At 35.0% G+C, this 24,392-nt stretch overlaps 1 protein-coding gene across 1 annotated transcript in view; it reads right to left on the bottom strand.

The window, feature by feature from the left end:
* Positions 1–3,865: 3,865 nt before the first annotated feature.
* LOC135224733 (serine-protein kinase ATM-like) overlaps positions 3,866–24,392 on the bottom strand; it is a gene marked incomplete at its 3' end in the record, with an annotated part of 185,357 nt that continues 164,830 nt past the window's right edge. The window contains 5 exon segments of the mRNA XM_064264046.1: positions 3,866–4,043; positions 4,557–4,716; positions 8,316–8,422; positions 9,482–9,712; positions 20,708–20,790. Coding sequence (XP_064120116.1) covers positions 3,866–4,043; positions 4,557–4,716; positions 8,316–8,422; positions 9,482–9,712; positions 20,708–20,790 — 759 coding nt within the window.

The raw sequence follows: 24,392 nt of genomic DNA, 5'->3' as shown, positions 1-24,392 counted from the left end.
AAACCAATGAATTCTCTTATGTGGGTTTAGTTATCATTCCCCCCCCCCCCCCCCCTCTTCTCTCACTCTCTCTCTCTCTCTCTCTCTCGTCTCTCTCTCTCTCTCTCTCCCTCTCTCTCTCTCTCTCTCTCTCTCTCCTTGCTAAAGTGAAGAATGTTTTGCTACTGAAAATTATCTCATATTATTGATCACTATAATAACATGGCTAAATCACATGCCTGTATCTAGTTTGTTCCAGTCCAGTCATCTCATTCCATCTACTTTCATACCTTCATCTTGGACTAGATACAAACTGACCTGCTAGGTCCACTCTCATAGGCAGTTGAAGAAAGACTGAATGCATCACTAGGTTTGACCATGGTATCTGACTCGCTTCCACCTTAGTTATGTATGGGATGCCAGATGCCACCGATTCCTTGCATATACAATTTTTTATTGTTTTTAACTGGTTTGCAACTGGCACCAGAAGATTTATTCTAATGTTAAGATCAAAGGTTTTTTCTGTGTATGAACTAATACAAATTTCAAATAGTCATCAGTTCCTACGTACGAAAAATCCAGGTTACGAAAGCAAAGACGAAGGTTTTTTTGCCTCTGTGTACAAAAATAATTCAGGTTGCGAAAGGGTGTATGTAAAGTCTGAGATTCGCCAGGGCCGCAGAGAACAATTTTAAAACTAGCGTGCCACCAACTCAGTAGACTCCCCACCATCCTCCTGCTCTCCCATTGGTTCCTGAAGCTAGTTACTGCCGTAAGATCCTGCTCTCCTATTGGTCAGCATCTATCCCATCATGCATCTACGTAAGGGAGTTCCTCAACCATTTTGTTTCAGCAGCATTATCTTACACACATGGAATTCGTTCGTTTACATAGATTTTGTTTGTTAACGTAAATTCGTGTTAGTGATTTCACTTTCGTTGTACTGTAAGTTACTTTATCGTGTTGTGTGTCAACTTAATTACTTACGTTATTAGCCATGGGTCCCAAGAATGTTCCAAGTTCACAGAAAGAAGAGGATGCTTTCTATGGAGATGAAGATGGAGATAATCAAGAAGTGTTCATGTTTGATGCCATTTGTTAATGTGTTTTGTTAAGTTTAGCGCTAATGTTTTCTGCCATTTTTTAATTTGTTTCGTAAAGTTAAGTGTTCATGTTTTCTGCCGTTTGTCCTCCTCCTCTGTCGCCACTTTAGGACATCGCCTCATTCAAAAGGTAAGGTTCCACATTTTACTACATACGTACATACATGTATGTGCAGTATTTCTTGTACCCTGTACACTAATGCACTGTATTTACACATACAGTAACAGTTAGGTTAGGTACTGAATGGTCCAAATTGTTGTATTTCATTGTTTATTGGTCAATTAAGCTTTATAAAATTTACTGTGGTCTTTTTGTAGGGCTTGGAACGAATTTGGAGATTTACATGTAAAATGTAGTTCTGGATACGAAAAAATCAGGTTACGAAGGCTGCTTCGGAACGGATTAATTTCGTAACCTCAGGCACTACTGTTTATCAGAGTGGAAGCCTGGCCAGTATGTACTAGTCAGGCTTCCATCTGTTATGTTTGAAACTTGTATTGAAGCAATGACAACTATTACATACTGGACCCGATTTTCTTTCAGCAACATTTAGTTTTTAACATGTAAATGGTGAAAAGCATGTTCTTTACTCTCTCATTTAACTTTAAATATGACATCTGATCCTGTGCAACTCCCGATACTTAAACCGACAAATCGATGGAAGTAAAGGAATGAGACAGCAGTACAACCGATGCAGAAGGGGATGCTGAAGCTGAACTTTCCAAATGAAGAGGTAAAAAACCCTCCTAGGAAGGGAAGGCAGAAACTCTACGATGGTCCTCTTCCTGTAGAACGCTCTCCACTGTGACAATAAGCTAGAAACAACATTCCAGGCAAGGATTAGTATTGGTACAAAAATTAGATCAGCACCTACTGTATGTCGTATGGGGATCTGTAATGGTAGCAGCCAAAAACTTGGAACACAGATATCCCTGAATACCCAGGCACATGCTTTGATGAGGCCTAGAAGAATTGGAGGACTCCATGATAACAACTAAGCACACACACAAATACAATGAAACAAAGATATCACAGGCAAACAAAGCAACCGGCTTGGGAGGAGAGTGTTAGCAACTACTCTCCAAGAACAGTCAAAGAAAGACTGACACGTCAAAGGGTTCTATGCCTGGTTGGTGACCAGCTTCCACCTCATATACGCATGAGTTGCCAAATGCCACAGATTCCTTGCTTTACAATCTTTGATTGTTTTTGACTGGTTTCAAGCTGGCGCAAGATTATCCTATTGTTAAGACCAAAGGTATGTTCCGCGTATGAACAAAAGCTGCCATTATGTTGTTCAAATGTTGACAAAATGGTAGTAAACGAATATAGAAGATAAATGTTACCTTCTTAATGGTTATAACTCAATTTACAGTACATATACACACAAAATTTGTATACACTTACAGTTATTCAATCTTCATTATATATAGTAATTGTGTATTATGTGACTTTTGAAGACCTAATCTTGAAGCTAATTTCAAGGGGGTTGCATCATACATGATATAAATTTAGCATATGAAATATTCACATTATTAGTATCATATTATAAAATACAAACATAACGAATATGCATCTTTTCCACGGATCTTCTAAAGAGTTGTGCTTTACTTCACTGTATCCAATAATATGTATTTTCACACTACTATTTTATTGTAAAATACAAACACAGGAATCAATGTTCTGGTTTGGAAATCAGCTGACGCAGATTACAAGGTAAGTTTATTTTGCCATACTGAACTCAAATCAGGGTGATTTTCTTGCTTCTAGTTAGTGTAAATGAATCTCTAGATAGTCCTCTATTTACATGGGACAAAGTTATTTTACGTTATACGAAGTGTTTTCAAGTTGAAATATGACTTGAATACATATCATTGAACTAAACTTTGCTATTTTTTCATTACTAGATGGTACTTGGGGCATGTTTATTGCATAAAAAAAATCAACAGGTTCCATTTGCTATTTTCAATTGATTTCATCATAATACAAGCTTTACATATTGATCTTTTATCAGAGCGAAAACAGTAAAATGTTTTCTTTCATGCCCAATACTTCTGATTGCAACATGTTTCTCTCAAATTTTATGGGAATTTCATCCCCGCTGCCAATGCATGATAATAGGAGTTAGCAGCATGAACATTGTTTTCTCAGCTTCAGCTACAACCTGCAGCTTAAATTTAGCAGTATGTTTCCTTGTCAATCTTTTCTCCACAGCGAATGAGGGTATTGTGACGATAACTATATCAGTCATATTCTACTTAACGTCATTTGTAACAAAACTAACGGTAAATTTTTTAGTATCATACGATGGCTGAAATGCAAACAAAAACTCTCTTGTTATCCAATTTGGTTGTTCACTGCAAAGCAGCTGTTTCTTGTTTGGTTGTTTAGGGCTGTATGCATTTACACAAGTATAATGTTACTAACAATACTTTTAGCATTCTCTTTTACTTTTTTAACTTGACTAGAAGATGGGATAGATAAAGAGATGGAGGGATAGAGGTTAGCCTATTGTAATTTGGTCTCAATTAATGAACTAGCATATGTACACGAGATGAATGGTAAAATAATTTTTAAGAGTGAAAATTTGGGCATCGCATGATACGCAAGATTGCATGTTACACTAGTATATACAGTACATCTAGAGTATTTTATATCTACATTGAACCAGCCTGAGAAGAGTCTACTTAAGACTCAGAGGTCTGGAAAAACTAAGCCCTATTATCAATAATAATATATCTACACTGAACATATATAATTTAGGTCTACTATACTATCCTACCTCTGGATGAACTCTCTCGTCTAAATGTGTCACTCTGAGTACTTCCTGATCTGCTAAGATTCAAGATATGGTCTTTTCTGGCTTTAGCACATTCCACAACTACTGAGAAGAGAGGTCTTGGTGTGTGAGATATTAACATATGTAGCACTTGTATTCCATAACCATCCATAGTTTTCTCCTGAAAGATAAAGAAACTTGAAAAATATATATCTTTATAGCTATCAGAATAAATGATCTGGAGTTTTTCCTAACTTCTCCAATACAAGTAATTGAAGAGCATCATGAAAATCAAGTCTTGTTAGATTCCCCTTGATATATATATTATCTGAAACACTTCCCTCAGTTATTCCTAAAAATCTAATCCCTGTATGTTTTTTCAGGTGTCAATGAGGAACAATTCATTAGAGTGACTTCCACTAGTTTCAAGGTAGGACACATTAGTTGCATTAAACTCTTTAAAATAGATAGATCAATTTTAAATCTTTACGATCTCATTAAATGTTACTGAGATTACGGAACAAGTGATATTATTTGAACCAAATCACCATGCTATTGCAATCGTGGATAATATAACTGTACAACAACTGTCACTAAGTCGATAAAAATGGAAACCTATATTTCTATCACCATTATAAACAGAGAACAATATACATATGTAAAAATTCCCTTGCATCAAAAATAAAACACCTACCTTACAGCACTTTGCCCAAGTATGTGCTTGAGAGTACAAGTTATGCAATTTGGAAAATAGCTGAAATAAAGAAATCCACCTTGAAATTTCTGAGCTACGGTGTAGTTTCTGCACTCCAACAGTAATCAGCTCCAACGCAAGTTTTGTAAGCTGTGTCAGCCTGAAAAAGATCACTGAATAGTAACTGTTTCCAGTGTCACCTAACAATAGGAACTATTAGTTCCTATTGTTAGGTCATCATTTCTTGTTTAAATGATTATACATCATCCATTTTAGCCAAACAAAAGCCACCCTGTAACCCAATCATTTCCACCCTTCCAAGACCACAAAAAAGACAATTTCTTAATCAATTTGTATTTTCCATAAGTAACAAACCCTCTGTCTTAACTTTAGGATAAATATTCTGGCACCAGCCAGAAACCGGTAAAGTTAAAAAATTGTGTACGCAAGGGACTACTGGCATTTGTGCATGGTCACAAGTCATGTAGAGCCATCCACATATCCCTCTTTAACCTGTGACCGAGTTAGTTATTCTCTTACCGCCTTTAAGAGAGGGCGTGCTTTGCTTCCATCCTTTTAAAGACTGAAAAATATACTATTTGGGTTTATAAGTTTATGTTCCTCTTATTGAATTTATAATTGCTTTGCTATCTGCAGTTTACTTTGGAAAAACCAATGATCTTATTATTTAAATTTTTCACTCAACTATCCATTTACTACATATTTTTTAGTACCGTATATGCCAGCATAAAAGGCAACCCTGAGCATAAGATGATGCCCCCATTTTATATGTAAAATTGTAGGTTTAAAGGTATGTTTGCTTTATAAGACAAACCCCCAATTTATAAATTACATAAACTCAATCATCTGATGTAAGATTTTGTTTGGCAAAGCTAACCATTACAACAAAAATTTTGTATTCCCTTAAGAAAAATATATGGTAAAACATCACAACAAATGCTCAACGCCTGTAAAGTCACTATTCGCCTATTCGCAGTAATTTTTTATGAGAAATAGCCACAAATTCCTGTTTTTTTTATCAATTTCATCATTCAATGCACTTTTTGTGATAAAACTATTAAAAAAAACCAGGTATGAACATTTTTAGTGTGTTTTTCTAGAGTTTTAACTAACGAAATAGGAAGTTTTAGTTTGGCTATAAGGTACTACCACGGAAATATTGGCCTTTAGTAAACAACAATGCTCTTAAGTCAAACATGACTGAGAACTACGAATTTTGGAGGCAAAAGCATGTCTGAAACTGTCAAAAACACACATACATAATTCATTTAATTTACTACGTTTATAAATAAAGTAGCTGCAATTTTTAAACCAAGCTTTGATAATTTACGAAAGAAATGTATGAATGAAGTTCCATTTGGCTATGGGAACGTGACTGTCGATACCTTTCACTGCTCCTTGATCGAGAATGAGAAAGTGGCCTACTCCTCCAGGCTGACAGTTCCTGTGAAGTTGCGTGTTTGTCATAAACATTTCCAAGGGTGTCAAACTCTGGCCGTTGGGATCTTGATCTCAAACTTCAAGCTCAGGGGCGAACAACTTCACTATTGTTCAGTCTATTAGAAGAATGAACTCCCTCATTCAATGGAGAAACTTCCAATGCTGTATTATTCTATCTTTTAATTGGTGTTTTGTCGTCCTTTCTCCTCTTAAATGGTCGTACAGGATATACTGGGACCTGATTACCATCTTTTGTAGACCGATGAATCCCCACTATCACTGTTCCAACAGCACTCACAGCACCTTCCACACCAATGTCCATCGATTTCTTTGGCCGTGATGACACATTAGAATGATGGCCGTCATTCTTTGTTTCAGCGCTAACAACTACTTCTTAAGCTTTCTTTTTAACAGGCTTGAAGATGAAGAGGAAATTAATCTTCTCCTCTTGGCACGAGGATCAGCCACGAAGTCCCTTATCCTCCAACGTTTAATTGGAGCAAACACACTGATGTCATCGATGCTTGCAATGACTGTTCTAGAAGAGGAAGAAATAAAAGTAGACGACTTGCATTTTTTCTTCTTACATGTCTTATTAATTTTCTCTTCTAATGCTTGCAATTTCTCCATAAAAGTGTGTGCCACAGAATCTGAAAGCGTAGTTGTATTTATCAACACCGAACAACAAGGGTGGAAGGAGGCTGTGACGTCATTGCACTTGATGGAAAATGCAGGGCTGATACTGGTAACCCTGGAACAGCAAAGTAAGATCCAAAATGCTGAGGTGTTGGAATCATATATGTCTCTAGAGACATTGTGGCATTCGCCCCCATAAATTGGACATCAGGGGTAGAAGGGACACCCATCGAGGAGGCAATGGAGGGAAGCGTGACGCCATGTGGGTCAACAAACCATGCAAGGTTGTACCCCTGATAGGCCTAACGCCGCCCACATATCCTCCATTCTGTGTGCATCCGTAGCTGAAACATACGGCAAAGATGGCGATGACTCCCCCTCCCTGCGGGGAAGGAAGGAACATAATTAGGTATGAAACCTCCCAAAACCCTCCTTGATGCATTCAAAAACAAATCATCAGATGAACCCCAATGGGTATGGGAAGCATTTAGCAAAGGCGGAGAAACACATCACGATTAGGCAGAACAGAGGAAGAAGAAGGCATTTTGACATCCAAAGATGGCAGCGTCACCTTTCTCCTGTGTTGACCCTTCTCATAAAACTTTTTCCATTGTTTCACCAACCAAAAATGGCATGAGAGCATAGATTAGTAATTGTACATAGTACATTTTCTATGCATCTACTACATGTTAAAAATCTCAAACAAGGAAACCCACTAATATCCAGGGATTTCCTGTTTCCTGTGAGATCCCATAGAAACCTTGGATGGGGAGGTAAAATGATCCATGATATCCAGATACTGGTACAAACCAACAGGAATCACACACACACACAAATTAAACCGGCTTTAAAAGGATGGAGTGCAAACTTATCCTCTCTTAAAGACAGTAAGAAAGTAACTGATATAGTCATGAAATGCCAAAGGCATTGTGGGAGATCCCACAGACTTTGTGATCAAGCACAGGTGCCAAAAGTTCCTTGCTTACACAATATTGTATTAATTTTACTGGTTTTCCAGCTGGCACTAGAAGATTTCTCCTAATGTCAAGACCGAGTGTTTATTTCGTATATGAACAACTACACGCAGTCCCCGGTTATCGAGGGACTCAGTTAATGGCAATCTGGTTTTATGCCGCTTGTCTAGCGCCAAAAAATCGCTGATTTATGGCGTCATAACATACCTAACATAGCCGCCATTAACTGAAATTTGGTGCCATAAGCACGCAGAGTTATGGTTAATGGCAGTTTTCACTTATCAGCACCCTGCCGATAACCGGGGAATGCCTGTATCGAATTTGGTACTGAAATCATCAATTTTGAGAAAATTATAATGCAAAAATTAAAACATCATTTAAATGTGAATTTATGTCATTTTAAAATTAAATCTTATAAGGGATGAAATTTAAAGATGTAAGGTTTTATCTGCTGAAAGAATTTTCCTTTATGTTCAATACTTTTGGTGAGATTAGCATTTGAATAGTTAGGGCCAGGCCAGGCCGCCAAAAATGAGCCTGTTTCCAGTAATGTCTACGTTTCACTCGTAATAACAGGATTTAAAATAACAAAAATATTGAGTGATGTAACAATAATCCTGAGGATCTGCATACTTTTACTCAATCCACTTTTGATTTGATTTTTGTGCAGTAATCTTTACTACGCTACCTTTGATCTGGTATGTGGAGACAGAGGAGTAACAGCAGTTGCAGTGCTTCAACAACAACATACAAAGTTTCCACAGTCACAGCATTTTTATCTTCAATTTCCATGACCTGCAATAATTAAAGTTTACTGTCAGCAAAAATGAGGAAAAATGTGAAACTTTGTTTTTAATAGTTGAGGTACAGTACAATGGTATAGAAAATCAAAGGCCAACTGCATTACTTTTTGCCTTCCTCTATTTCCCTGTAGTCTCTTACCTCTTAACTTGCTCTAATTTTCATTTATCAATTTTAAAAAAAACCTTCATAAGACCTCTATGAAAATTTTAAAAAACGAACTCAATGGTTTCCCTAAACTACTTCATAAGTAGTACCATAGCTCATCACACTAATGAAGGACCTACTCTATGAGTCTCATTCCCCTTGACTGGATCTTCTCACACTCTTGAAGAATGTACTGAATATCAACTCCAAACTCCCCAGTGAATTGAGAAAAAGCAGCCCTAAGTCATATAATAAAGGCTACCAACTCTTACTGAAAGTCCAGGAAAAAAAAAGATACATGAAATGATTAGAGGTGGTGACTGAAACAATATCTCATAGACCACACCAACTATGACAGCATCCTCTAACTGCAGGAGCATGAAATGGATAACATTACAGGGATGGCAATTTAAATAATGCTTCAGCTGAAAAACTTGCTCTTTTGAGTTATCCATTCATGAAATACATTGCTTGTGATGCTCAATGCTACAACTACCCAAGGGTCTTTTCCACTCTGTCTTGCCCGTAACTGGGGAAGTGTGCAATACCATCTATGTTTGTGGTTTGTCTTTGGTTACTGGCTGTGAAAACTCGTCTTTGTTGCTGTTAAGTGTTTCTAGCCCTCAGATACACAGTTAACCCAGCTTTTGAGCATCTGCAACAAATATCAACTGCCATTCTTTTCCCCTTAACCCCTGCAAGACATACTGGCAAACTCCATTCTTTTTCCAGCCACATATTCCTTACTGACCACCTAACGAGTATCAACCTGTCTTATATTCCAAGCTCAGTTACCAAAATACATAATTTTCTCCAAACCCAAGTTGCACCAAAACATTCACAACCTGGAGAATGTCTACACACTACTATATAGCATATAATTCAGTATTAGAAAGTGATACTAACCTGACTCATGAATACAGACACATGGTCAATTATTTTCTTTTCTTCTTCAGCAACAATTTTTAGTTCACTGTTAGTCACTTTTCTTGTTTCCTTTTTCAAACAATTCGACATCTTTGGGATATCACAAGAAAATGTGGACAAGATAAATATTTCCTCTATTCTCTTTAATTCATGTTCAGGGTTGTTACTTTCCGGTTGTGGCTTGCTTGCACTTGCTAATCCTAAATCGTCCTGAAATAAATGATATTTTATAAAATCCAAATAATTTTCTCAATAAATTTTATAAATATGACAGCTTTTATAATAGAACAAAGTTTTAATTATACTTACCCAGTAATTACATAACTATTAGTATCACTAATTCGCAGGTTTACGTTCAATTTTTGTGGTAGCGACACCAATATTGTGTAGGTGACACTACTCTTGCCCCGGTTAGGAATGAAATGTGGTAGAATGAAAAAATTGGGATTAAATATCTCATTTTTTTTTTTATTAAGTTAGGCAATTTTGAAACTAGTTTTTAGGATTTAATTTTTTTCTTGTCATTATGTTTCATGTCTTGTGGGTGAGGGATTGTTTGATTAATGTTTGGTCTTTTTTTTTTTTAATGCAGTTTGACAGACAGGGAAGATTGAGCAAATTGTGCTCCCCTTCACTTGGCTGCCCACCTTCACTTGGAGACAGTAATGGAATCACATATTAAAAGGAGTGCACTGTCCAAAACCAGAGGAGATTTAGTACGGAGGTAGAGGAGAGAAATGCAGAGAGGATGAATTGACTTAAAGGTGAAGTCGTTTATAGAGTTCGATTTGAGTATCCCAAGTGGACGTGATATTGATGGACAACCCCAATTACTGTTTTAAAATACTCCATATATAAGTTTGCTAACACAGGACTGAGTGTATGGGGAGTCTGTTCAGTCCTGTGTTAGCAAACTTATATATGGAGTATTTCAAAACAAAACTTATAAACCCTATCAAATCTGCAGATATGCTTTGGCTTAGTTTCACAGACATCTTGACATACTGAAAAAGCGAGTGGGGCAATTTTGATGTCTTTCTACAAATATCAAATTCCTAGGTCCCGAGCATAAAATTTAAAGTAGAATGGGAAAACAATGACCAAATCCCCTTTTTAGATATCTTAATCATCAGAACTAATAACAACTACAAATTCACTGTCTTCAGAAGAGCGACATTCTCACTTTCATACATACATTTTCATAGCTATCATGAACATTTCAGTTAAACTCGGCATTGCAAGTAACTTATTTCTTAGAGCCCTGAGAATTTGCTCCCCAGATTTCTTCACAAAGAACTTGAAACAATCATAAATCAACTTATCTTGTTAAAATTCCCCAAGCACAAAATAGAAAAAGCCATACATATAGCAACGAGCATTTTTTACAAAGCCACAGAAAACAAAGAAAAGGAAAAATACACAAACAAAATCTTAATCCCTCACATGGATAATTTAAGAGATCACACGAATCTTAGGCCAACCCAACCTTTTCACTTTCACTTATCTGAATACACTTGGGAAATCCTTAATTAACACTCAGCAGAAACCAGTTTCTAAATACATATGTGTTTATGAAATCCCCTGCAGGGATTGTGATAAGTCATACTATGGATTCACAGGAAAATCCCTCTCCAAAAGATTAACTCAACATAAGCTCAGTTACTATGGACAACATATTTAGTTCCACAATTTCCAATCATATAAATAACACAAACCATACCATGGACTGGAACTCATCCCAAATTTTATATGAGCAGCTGTTGATACAAATGTCAGATGGTAGAATCTTTACTGATAAACCAACAAGATAACAGGATCAACCTTTCTAAAGAACAGCAACAAGATAATAGGATCAACCTTTCCAGTGGAGACTGGGACTTTGATCATATAGACAATATCTACCTTAAGGCAACGATGAAGCAGATTAAGACAATCAACAGAACCAAAGTTGGCTTAGCAGTGACCCCAGACATCACCTAAGATTACCTCCCACTATATATTTCGCCAATGTAACTTCTGTCATTCATTACTTGACAAGGGTGGAAGTCAGCCACCAAAATAGTCCTTAGCATAAAACCAGTGTTTTATTGGGCATTTTATACTCAAGTTAAGTATATCTTAGTTTTACCAGACCACTGAGCTGCTTTTATATATATATAGGGGGATAATATTATATATAATATATATTAAATATATATATATATATATATACATATAATATATATATATATATATATATATATATATATATGAATATATAATATTATATATATATATATATATTATATTATATATATATATATATATATACATTTCACAAAATGCATGTTTCCCCTCTTTGAAATGTCATGTAACATTTTTTCAGATTCCTAGATAGCTTAGAATAGGATGTTTTAAATGTGTGTTCAGATTTCGCATTACCTAATGTAAAAGAATATATATATAACGTAAAAAGAGAGATTTTTACTTTGTCTTTTTGAAACTACGAATGTTTAACTTTTATGTCGACACTTTAAGATTAGAGGGTCTGCGAGATCCGTTTGCTTTCCTAAATCTGTCAACGCATGTGATAGCGAGAGAATTGAGTCTTGCGTTGTTATCGAACATGTCAATCTTAATTGTCGCTCAGCCTCTGTTTCGATCCAGTCGAGTACGTGTCTTTTTTTTTAACCCTCTTACGCCGAAGCCCTAAAAATCAAAACCTCTCCTGTATGGCGGCGCCGGTTTGGAGTGAGCGCGGAAGCGGAAAAAATAATTTTTTCAAAAAATCACAGCGCGCTTAGTTTGAAAGATTAAGAGTTCATTTTTGGCTCATTTTTTTGTCATTGCCTGAAGTTTAGTATGCAATCATCAGAAATGAAAAATAATATCATTATCATATGTAAATAATGCGATATATGGTAGCGAAAAAACAAAAATTCATAGATAATTGTATTCAAATCAAGCTGTGCAAAAAACGGTCAAAGCTAACGAGTTACTTTTTTTTCGTTGTATTGTACACTAAATTGCAATCATTTTGATATATAATACATAGTAAAACAATAAAAGCAACACCGGAAAAATATTATCACAAAATGATGTACGAATTTGTAACGTGAGACGTAAAAAAATGTTATTTTCAAAAATTCACCGTAATTCTAAATATTGTTCTAGAGACTTCCAATTTGTTTCAACATTAAGACAAATGATTTAATATTACGATACTGTAAGAGTTTTAGATTAGAATTGCAGATTTCGACCATTTCGGACGAGTTAAATTTGACCGAATGTCGAAATTTTTATATATATATTTTTTTATATGCACATATTTCGGAGATGGAAAAAGCTACAACCTTCACTTATTTTTTATTGTATTCTTCATGAATTTGCGCACATTTTGATATATGAAACTATAAAACGGCTAATATGAAAAGGAGCAAATATTAGGATAAGGCGATATACGTATTTCGGAGACTTGCGGCCGCGAATCAGCGCGCGGAGTGAAGGTAAATATATTTTTCAAAAATTCACCATAAATCACAATATTGTTCTACAGACTTAAATTTGTTTCAAAAAAAAATTTTTTTTGGGGAAAAGATAATTTAAATTAAAACACAGAATATTACTAGTCCCTGAGAGTTTTTAGCTTACAATTGCGTTTTCAACTATTTCGGTAGAGTCAAATTTGACCAACGTGATTTTTTTTTCTATTTATCGTGATTTATATGCAAATATTTCGAAAAAAGAGAAAAGCTATAACCTTCAATCATTTTTAGTTGTATTCTACATGAAATTGCGCACATTTTCATATATAAAACTTTATGTAACAGCTAATTTTAAATGGTGCAAACATTTCGACAATCGCACAAAAAAAATTCTGATTTTTTCGGAAGAGTTACCGCGCGGACGTAAGGAAAAAAATTTTTTTTTTTTCATAAATTCACCATAAATCGAAATATTGTGCTAGAGACTTCCAAGTTGTTTCAAAATGAAGGCAAATGATTGAGTATTACTAGAATATAAGAGTTTTAGCTTACAATTGTGTTTTTTGACCATTTCGGTAGAGTCAAAGTTGACCAAAAGTTGAAATTTTTGCACTTAACGTTATTTATATGAAAATATTTCGAAACTGATAAAAGCTACAACCATGGGTTGTTTTTAGTTGTATTGTGCATGAAATTGCGCACATTTCCATATATAAAACTTTATGTAACGGCAAATTTAAAAGGGTGCAAACATTAGGACAATCGCATGAAAAAGTTTATCGGAAGAGTTATCGCACGAACGTAAGGAAAAAGTTTTTTCATAAATTCACCATAAATCGAAATATTGTGCTAGAGACGTCCAATTTGTTGCAAAATGAAGGCAAATGATTGAATATTACTATAATATAAGAATTTTAGCTTACAATTGCGTTTCTTGACCATTTCGGTAGAGTCAAAGTTGACCGAAGGTTGAAATTTTTGCACTTATTGTTATTTATATGAAAATATTTCAAAACTGATAAAAGCTACAATCATGAGTATTTATTTGTTGTATTTTACATGAAATTGCGCACATTTTCATATATAATACTTCATGTAAAGGATAATTTAAAATGGTGCAAAAATTATGTCAAAGTGACAAAATAATTTTTGAGATGTGTCACTGATACTTTTTAGTGCGATAAGAAAGAAATTCGCGCTTGCGCGCCTGCGTAGCGATTGTAAACAAAACAACGCCTTGATCCGTGAACTCCCAGCATCCCCCAAGGCGCGTGATTCAAAAGTTTTCAGCTGGTAGGCCTATAAGTATTTTTCCGCGAATTTAAAAAAAAACTTTTTTGAGCCGACGTATGTTACGTCCAATCAGCATACGGGAGACATTTTGACTCTACGTTTAATACGTCCAATCGGCGTAAGAGGGTTAACAGACTCATCTTGTACGTGTATGTCTTTGTCAAGTCCCACGTGGGAATTGCACATTTTGTATGTGAGATTGCATCAGATTTCCAACTTTCTGGAAGCATTCGTGACAAATACGTTTGTGTCGTCTGCCCTGTCGAGTTTCCGTAAAGGAAGAAAATTTCGTTACATTCTATCTTAGGACCTCGAGGCAGTCAGATCTCTCTCTCTCTCTCTCTCTCTCTCTCTCTCTCTCTCTCTCTCTCTCTCTCTCTCTCTCTCTCACTTGAAATCATTGAGATTATATTAACGTAACGTAAATTGGTCACTCGTAACTTGTGAGAATTTCGTATTTGATATTTCTTAGAGTTTATTTAGTGTTATTTAATTTCTTTTGTGGAATCTGAACAAACATCATTTTGTAACGGCGCCTGGTTTTTGTGAAATTGTGTAAGACAAGACTGCAGCAGAGAAAGAAGTTGGTATACCAAAAAGGTAGTGTTATATTTTTATTAGTTGCAACTAATAACGGATAGGAATTGTGTTTAACTAATAATGGATAGGGAGTGTGGTTAACTAATAATTGTTAGGAACAGTGGTTAACTAATAACAGATGGTTGTGAAGGTTTGGTAAAAACTGTTGGTACAGTGTTTTGAGTGGAAAAGATTTACACATTGCGTATTTTTGTGTTTGTGATTGTTCCATTGTTTGTGCACTTGTTCATTTTCTTATTGAAGTGTGTCTTTTTATTTTATATTTTCATTTGCATTCACAATTTAATTGACTTAGTTATTTTCATTGCTTTATCATTGCACATTTAATTAAATTTAACACTTGTGAATTAATTTGCATTTACTTAGAATTCTTTTCAAGATTTATTGTTGTTTAGCACTTGTGAATTAATTTCAAATTTCAATTATTGCCTAACACTTTTCAATTTAATTTCAATTGAATTAATTTTCTTGAATTTTGTGATAAATTAATTTTGATTTAATTTTACTTAATTTGATTCAAGAATTAATTAAACTTTACATTGTTTTCAAGTAACAGTAATATTCCCTGATATTGTGAATTTCACTTATAAATTTTGAATTTAATAATAAATTTTTGTATCTAAAATTTTTATAAGTGTTTTCTTTATCTTACACCAGTATAATTATATTTGCATATGGTTCTATTTATGTTAGGTAGAAACATAGAGTGGTAATTGATGGTAATTGATTTGCTTTCCTTCAATTTTCTTGAAGTGACTTAGAGCCAGGGAAGTACTTAGACTTCTGAAATCAGGGAAATACTTAGACTTTTAAAGTTGTTGATGGAGTGACGCCCTTTGATTAATTTAATTACTTACAAGATTACCTCACACCTGTTTTGATGAACTTAGTCTGATTTTCTGCAATACTGGTAAGTGTTAAGGGATCACTGTTGCCTTTAGAGTATTCAGTCGTTTAAACGTGTTATGAGAGTTCAGGTGTCTGGCTTTTGGTGAGGTAATATTTGATGCATGGTAACCAGATACTTGGCACTTCGTAACAATATAGATATATATATAATAATATACTATATTGTATATAATATATATATATATATATATATATATATACATATATATAGATATTTTTAAATTTAAATTATATATATATATATTATGTATACATTATAATAATTTAAAATTAAAATATTAATAAAATTAATAATTATATATATATACATATTAGTTTTTTTTTAACAATTTATTTAATATATGTAAAATATGTATGCTTAAAAAGTCACATTAGATGCACGTGATTCATTATATAAGCGAATACCACAGGAAAATGATAGTCAGAAATCCAAGCGCTTTCGTCTTTACTAAGACATTGTCAAGGAGCGAATGAAACACAATTGGAGAGAAAGGTCTCAGGTACACAACAAGATCAAGAATAGCAGACGGTTAATTGTCAAAAGGGTAAAAATTAAAAGAGATAATCCAGGATTATCGGATATCACACGGTCACAAACCTAAACCGATTTGACCCTCATTATGATATTGCATTGAAACTTAAATACCCAAGGACTTTTGTAGATGTGGCATGGAAAAGAGCTAGAAAATCATTTTATTCAACTAATGACAAACTTGAATTTAGTAAGCATAACATTCTAAAATTACCCTATGATGAAAGGTTTTTAGATATTCCTAGAATTTTAAAGCTTTTTGACATAAATGTTGTTTTCAGTAATATTAATGTCAAGAGTTTAGTAATCAAAAATTCTCCTAAAGATCTTCCAGGCTGCATATATGAAATTCCTTGCAAAAAGTGTGATAAAGTCTATTACGGACAGACTGGTAAATCTCTTTCACAACGTCTCAAACAGCACCAATATTCCGTGAGAACTGGGCAAATATCGAATGCATTATTTGTCATTATGAGAGATTTAGTTCATCCTATTAACTGGGTCAAGCAAGAGCCTTAATGCCATATAATGACACAGTTAAAAGAAATATCATTGAATCTTGTTTCATCAAGTCAAATAATAGAAATGTTCTAAATTTAAGTCTTGGTTTACTTAAACTTGATGCTTTCATAACGAAAAAGTTGTAGATAAATATAAGCAACAAAATTAATATATTCAGTTTTTACATGTTTTGGACTGTAAAGATACAGTGGCACCTCGAGATACGAAAGGCTCAACTTACGAAAAACTCAAGATACGAAAGCAAATACAACAAATTTTACGGTTCTACATACAAAAATTGCTCAAGATACGGAAGGTTGTTGCTGTAAAGTCCAAGATTTCCCTGGACCACCTATAACAATTTTGAAATTCGCGCGCCCCCCCAACTGAGTAGACTCGCCACCATCCTCCCGCTCTCCCATTGGTTCCTGATGCTAGTCACCGCCATAAGATCCTTCTCTTCTATTGGTCAGCATCCCTCCCATGATGCATCTACGTAGCGGCGTGCTTCTTCGGTCACTTCACGGCATCATTGGTATCGTATGCAAGTGGTATTCGTTCGTTCTAACGATTTCGTTTATTAATGTAAATTCGTTAGTGATTTCGTTCTGTCGCCACTTTCGGAGATAGCCTCACTCGAAAGGTAAGCTTCCACATTTTACTACATACGTACGAATGTACGTACAGTATTTCTTTTATACCATGTACACTAATACACTTTATTTACAGGTATATTAGCAGTATGTATTAAGTTAGGTATTGAATGGTCCAAATTGTTGTAGTATTTCATTGTTTATAGGTCAATTTAGCTTTATTATGAAATTTACAAGGGTGGTTTTTTTTTGGAGGGCTTGGAATGGATTAGCCATTTTTACATGTAAAAATGTGGTCCAAGATACGAAAACCTCATGATACGAAAGGCGCCTCGGAACGGATTAATTTCGTATCTCGAGGTACTACTGTACTTTGTAATTTCGCTTAGGGTCAAATCTGTTTACGTTTGTGAACTTGAGATATCCGATAATCCTGGATTATCTCTTTTAATTTTTACTCTTTTGACAATTAACCATCTGCTATTCTTGATCTTGTTGTGCACCTGAGACCTTTCTCTCCAATTGTATTTCATTCGCTCCTTGACAATGTCTTAGTAAAGACGAAAGCACTTGGATTCTTATAATTTTCCTGTGGTATTCGCTTATGTATATGTATACGTATATGCATATATTTATAAATAGATATTATATATACATATATATATAATATATATATATATATCTATATATATATATATTATATTATATATATAATATATATATATATATATATATATATATATATATATATATATATATATATATATATGTGGTTGTGTGTGTGTGTATATATATATACATACACACATACACACACACACACACACACACACACATATATATATATATATATATATTATATATATATATATATATTTATATGTATAAACACACAATATGACAAATCTTTAATCATCTGTATTTTTCATAACTAACAAACCTTCGGTCTTAACATTAGGACAAATAACTTAACACCAGCTGGAAACTGGTAAAGTTAAAAAAATTGTGTATGCAAAGGACTATTGGCATCTGTGCTTGGTCACGAGTCATGTGGAACCACCCACATACCCCTCTTTAACTCGTGACCCCGTTAGTTATTTTCTTACCGCCTTTAAGAGAGGACGTGCTTTGCTTCTGTCCTTTTAAAGCCGGTTTGGTTTGCCCCCTGTTGTTTTGAATCTGTTGCGTTTGGAATTCCTGGCCACTATTGTGAACATGAAGCCTTCTCATGCTTCGAGATTTCCTGGATATCACAAGAAGCAGATGAACGCCCGGATATTATCTTCGACGCTTTTGACGTCGGGGTACATTTTCTTCAATTTACAACCAGCTATATCGTAGTAAATGGTTAGTTTTATTAGGATACTAGGCAAGTCATTGAATGTGCGACAATTTGTCGTTCACTGCCGCTCACAGGCAGGAAATGCAGTAAACAAATGCAATAAAAAAACCATCACCACAACAAATTTCTTTTTTAAAAAATATTCCAGGACATGTCTATTTAGACATTAACTCGTCTAAATCCATCAACTAAAATGTGAAAATTCTTCAATAATCGCCGATCGCAGTGCCCCTTAAACAATTAACTGGAATTTCACTGTAAATGCAAACTATTGATGTATTACTCCAGTAAAGAACAACAACACAAGGAAAACACTCATCCTGAAGCTTTTGGCTTGGATACCGAAGTAAATAACTGGCAAAAAAATGACCAACTGCTGCAGACACCAGATGTTATCACCAGGCGTCTCATAAATGGAATGAGCTGACCTGCTATGCCATTCCTAAACCTCTCGCTGAGAGAGAGAGAGAGAGAGAGAGAGAGAGACTGGTGTCACCTACACAATATCAGTGTCACTATTGCAAAATCTAAATCTAAAATGCTGCAAATAAGTGACACTAATAGCTTTGTAATTACTGGGTTACTGGGTAAGTTAATTATTTAAAAATTTTAAATCAGTGTTTCATAAATGCAAATCACTGATTTATAAAGTACTAGTACCTTATCTATGCCAATTCAATAACATGAAAGGCAGCCTCACTAGTGGTTCCACCAACCCTTAATAACTTTATCTATGCTTTCCATATAAACCCAGAGAATTGTGATGGGGAGGGAGAACATATATGAAATGGTTTGTATCTAATACTTAGGAACCTAAAAAAAAGATAGAAAATCATATTCATATACTGTGCAGTACTATAAAATTGATACTATATGAACATGAAAATTATACTATACTAGTATACTACTGCTGAGTCACTCTTTAAAAATGAATCTTTTTTTATTACTATAATTTGGATTGACTTACTTCTATGGAAGTAGAAATCCCGTTAACTCTAAACCTGTACCACTCAAAACAGATGCCTCTACTGTACATGCTCAATCTTGCATACATCACAACAAATGCTTCACATACTCCATGAAACATAAAAAAAAATGAATGGGTAAAAGGAGAAAGGCACACTCTATGAAAAATGGGCTTGCATGAAACCACTTTTTTTGAGTAATATATATCCCAGCCCCAATAGTCTTAATAATTATTATTTTCATTATTACCACAAGTCAAACTGCAACTTTAATTGTGAGGCAAAGAATGAAATATGAAAAAGAAATACTAAGATGTAAAATAAATAAGATACATAACAGCAAATAAGATAAATAACAAAAAAATAAGTCATAAATAAATTATGAAATGAGACTCAAAGAGAAAAGCACTTGCACAATCTGGTTACATATGACCAAAACTTCCAGAGAATTGTGAGTACTGAACCTCACACACACCACAAAAAAAAAAAAAAAAAAAAAAAAAAAAAAAAAAAAAAAAAAAAAAAAACTTTAGAAATAACTGCAAATACAGCACTACACATGGATAATATTGAAAGATCTGAATGCAAAGGATAATCCCAATTAACAAATATACTGCATACAACTACACAGATACCTCAGACAGCCAAGATTTATAAGCATGCCAGAGGATGGAATGACATGAAAGTTAGGATGATGTAAATAATGAACTAGCATGACCTACCACAACAGTCATCCCCCGCACCAGGCACCAATTTGCAATCAGAGACACACGGCTTGGAATGAACACATACTGCCTGTGCTTTCAAAACAGAAACATCTGAGTAAGCTTACCTGATGTAGCCAGAAGGAAACTATTCTCAAATTTGTTTTTTCCTTAGACCCATGCTGGGAAAATGACTCCAAAATGGGTACTGTAATTTCTTAGTTTGATAAAGTAAAGTCACCATGGAGCAAACAACACTCTGGCAGCTGTGATGTCAATATAAAAAAAATGTGTCGACTTACCTCCGCAAATTTTGTATCTCTGTGTCTCAACATGAGTAAAATTTGTGCAAGAACTGTGGGGGCTTCCAGAGCTGCTACAGGCCCTGAAATTGGAGAAATATTTCTGACTTTTTACAGGCAATGAAATTTTGCAGATATATAGCTTCAAACAACAGTGAACAGGCACATAGCTGATAAAGTATATTGTCACTTCCCTAAATTAACATTCACTGACACCTCGTCATGGCAACACAGTGGGATATGCTGCCCACAGACAGGGGATGAAAGGAAAATGGTAAGAGAAAGGATATAAGAGTGAATATGAATAACATATGAACGACAATCCCACTATCTTAAAGGATTGTATTAGTATAGGATTAGACCTAGACTTCTTTTTTTCAAACTGTTGATTATCTGATGAAATTCAGTACTTTTAGTATAAAAATTTTATCATTAAGAAATATATCCTACCCATTTATAAATTAATGCTTATCAAAGAGTATAAGATTTTCAGTTAGTGACCTTTTCCTTATCATTTATAATCTTTCACTGATTAATTATTGTTACATGGTTCAAGGCAAAATTGGCCCAACATAGAAAAGCCCAACTCTGTGCTTCCAATAGTACAATTTTTTACTTCTCTTATTTGGATTAACAAATACTTTTCAGAGATGTTAAGCTTTTGCTATACTATTTGTAGCACATCAGTCTTGCCCACTCATGACGTCTATCAGTGTCAACAAAACAACAGGCTGATACTCAAAGTCATAGCACAATGATGTTTATAAAGTTTTCAAGGTTAGCAGCTAATGTGAGGAATGACAAACAGCAAATTTTTTTATCAATTTGCATTTTTCATAGCTTACAAACCTGAGGTCTTAACAATATGATAATCTTCTAGAGCCAGCTGGAAACTGGTTAAAAACAATCAAAGATTTTAAAGCAAGGAATCTGTGGCATCTGGCAACCCATATGTATACGAGGTGGAAGCCGGTCGCTGACCAAGCTTAGGACCTTGTGATGCATCAGTCTTTCTTTGACTGCCCTGGAGAGAAGCCACATTGTACTCTCCTTCCAGGATTCCCATGTTCACACTTCCTCTGGGACAGATGGAACTTGCAGTAGATGTGCTTCAGGCCTATTACTTCTGCTTTGTCATCTGCTGTTTTATGATGCATTTTGTTGATGTTTCTCTCAAGGGGATATTGCACCTTCAGGGAGAGAGGGGCCAGCTACATTTTGTTCTGTAGCATTTTGGATCTGTTATACTGAAAGATATTTCAATGTTTTATTTCTCTTCAATGATATCTTGCAGCACATTTTCTGGGAATATGGTAATGTTTTAGTCTTTCAGAATTTGTGTGATTCCGGACATTCAAAACATAATGGGTTTGTGTTGCAGACAAGGTTTATGTGCAAGCTTTTGCCTTTCTAGCATTGAAGTATTCCTCTTCCTCAAAGATGAATTTTGATGGCAGAAGATCTCTGATTGCATTGGTCTTGTCTGCTTGCTCAGGGCCAGTCAGAATTTGTCGTCTTGCCTCTTTCCTGTTATTTTGGAAGGGGGGGGGGGGGTTGGGGGGGGGGGGGGGGGTGGGGGGGGGGGGGGGGGGGGGGGGGGAGTTGTACGACTCACTCCCTTCCTCTTTTTTCCTCCCTCAGGATAGATATCTTCTCTTCCTGAGGGGATGGCTTTTTATTTATTTCTTTTCAGACTCTACAACAAAGCACTTTACATCAGATTACTGCAGACTGCCACATTAGAATAAAAGCAATAACAGTTCAGTTCCAGCTGAAGTTTTGAATCCAAAAGTCAGGTTAGATAATATTCTGCAGGCCCCTTCCTTCTCTGGCTGTCATTACGTATGGCCCAGGTAAATTAATAAACTCAAAAACACATATTCATCATTTACAGTTATCTTTGCACTTTGTGTGTATAATTCGGTCTTCCATGTAAGTTCTTTGCTTTGGTACGAATGTTCTGCCTATATCACAAGTAGTACTACCATGAGTCTTGATGAAGAAAAAATTCTGGGTGACAGATCAACTGACACCAACTAAGTATGGGCCATTTCCCTAAAAAATGAATGCTCATAATTTTTCAATACAAAAGATACAGACTAATGCTATTTATACATAAAATGCACATATGCAAGATCTGAAATTATAAACTGACAGCCTGTCTGCTTTACATCATAACTGGTGCATCTAATGTTAACATGGCATCATCCTTTAAAAATGACAAATTTTTAACTAATTTGTATTTTTCATAACTTACAAACCTGAGGTCTTAACATTAGGATAAATACTCAGTGCCAGCTGGAAACTGGAAAAGTTTAAAATAATTGTGTACGCAAGGGACTATTGGCATCTGTGCTTGGTCACAAGACATGTGGAGCCACCCACATAACCCTCATTAACTCGTGACCCTGTTAGTTATTCTTCCAACCCAGGTTAATTGATAGAGGGGTGGTTAGAGGTGGGCCTTTGTATGTTAAGACCTCAGGTTTGTAAGTTATGAAAAATACAAATTGGTTAAAAATTTGTCATTTGTTCATATACGGAACAAACCTTCGGTCTTGACATTAGGATAGACTTACTCTTGGTGGGAGGTAAGTACTATTAACCAACTGGGAGTTTGCCACCTTTGGTCAGTTTTCTGAATACCAGAATTCTATGAAACAACTGACCAGTATTTCAGAATCTAAGATATATATGAATATCATAGAGTCAGACTTCTGGGTTTTACACAATGTCACAGTTCATTGCGTCCAAGGAAGATAAGAAGATCTGTTCACCTAACAAACCAATCCATCCACTCATGTAGGTTTGTTATCATTCCTCTCCCCCTTGCTAAAGAGAGGAATGTCCTGCTACTGATAGGTACCTTACTGATACTAACCCTAACAGTATGGCCACTTCACTCACCTGTACCTTGTCCGTTCCAGCTTATGATGGTACTCCCACCTTACTGCCCTAAGTAAAGAAGGAGACAGAAATTTGAAAAGGAAGGAGGCCAGTTAACTCCTCCATTTCACATCCATACCATCATCTTAGACAATATACCAACTGACCCGCCAGGGGTACTGAATGAGTTACACCATTTGTTGAGCAGCCACCAAAGGACCCAAGGAAATTGTGTCCAAAACCCTCTGGGCAACCTTATATATATACAGGAAATTGAAAGTGGTTTTTCATAACAAAGAACCCCCTCTCAAAATGAACAGATAGACACCTCCTTAACCCTTAAACGCCTAAGGGGTATAATAAAAATCGTCTCCTGTATGCCGAGGGGGTCTCAGAGTGAGCGCTGAAGCGGAAAAGTATTTTTTTCAAAAATTCACAGCGCGCTTAGTTTTCAAGATTAATTAAGAGTTCATTTTTGGCTCCTTTTTTTGACATTGCCTGAAGTTTAGTACGCAACCATCAGAAATGAAAAAATATCATTATCATATATAAATAATGCGATATAATATAACGCGAACAAAAATTTCATATATAATTGTATTCAAACCGCGCTGTGAGCAAAACGGTTAAAGCTAACGAGTTATTTTTTTTTCTGTTGTATTGTACACTAAATTGCAATCATTTTGGTATATAACACATTGTAAAATGATAAAAGCAACACAGAGAAAATATTATCACAAAATGATGCATGAATTCGTAACGCGCGGACGTAAAAAAATACTTTTTTAAAAAATTCACC

This window comes from Macrobrachium nipponense, chromosome 12 (assembly GCF_015104395.2).
Source record: "Macrobrachium nipponense isolate FS-2020 chromosome 12, ASM1510439v2, whole genome shotgun sequence".
Lineage (NCBI taxonomy): Eukaryota > Metazoa > Arthropoda > Malacostraca > Decapoda > Palaemonidae > Macrobrachium > Macrobrachium nipponense.
The sequence above is the reverse complement of the archived record's forward strand: the minus strand, read 5'-3'. Positions and strand labels throughout refer to the sequence as shown.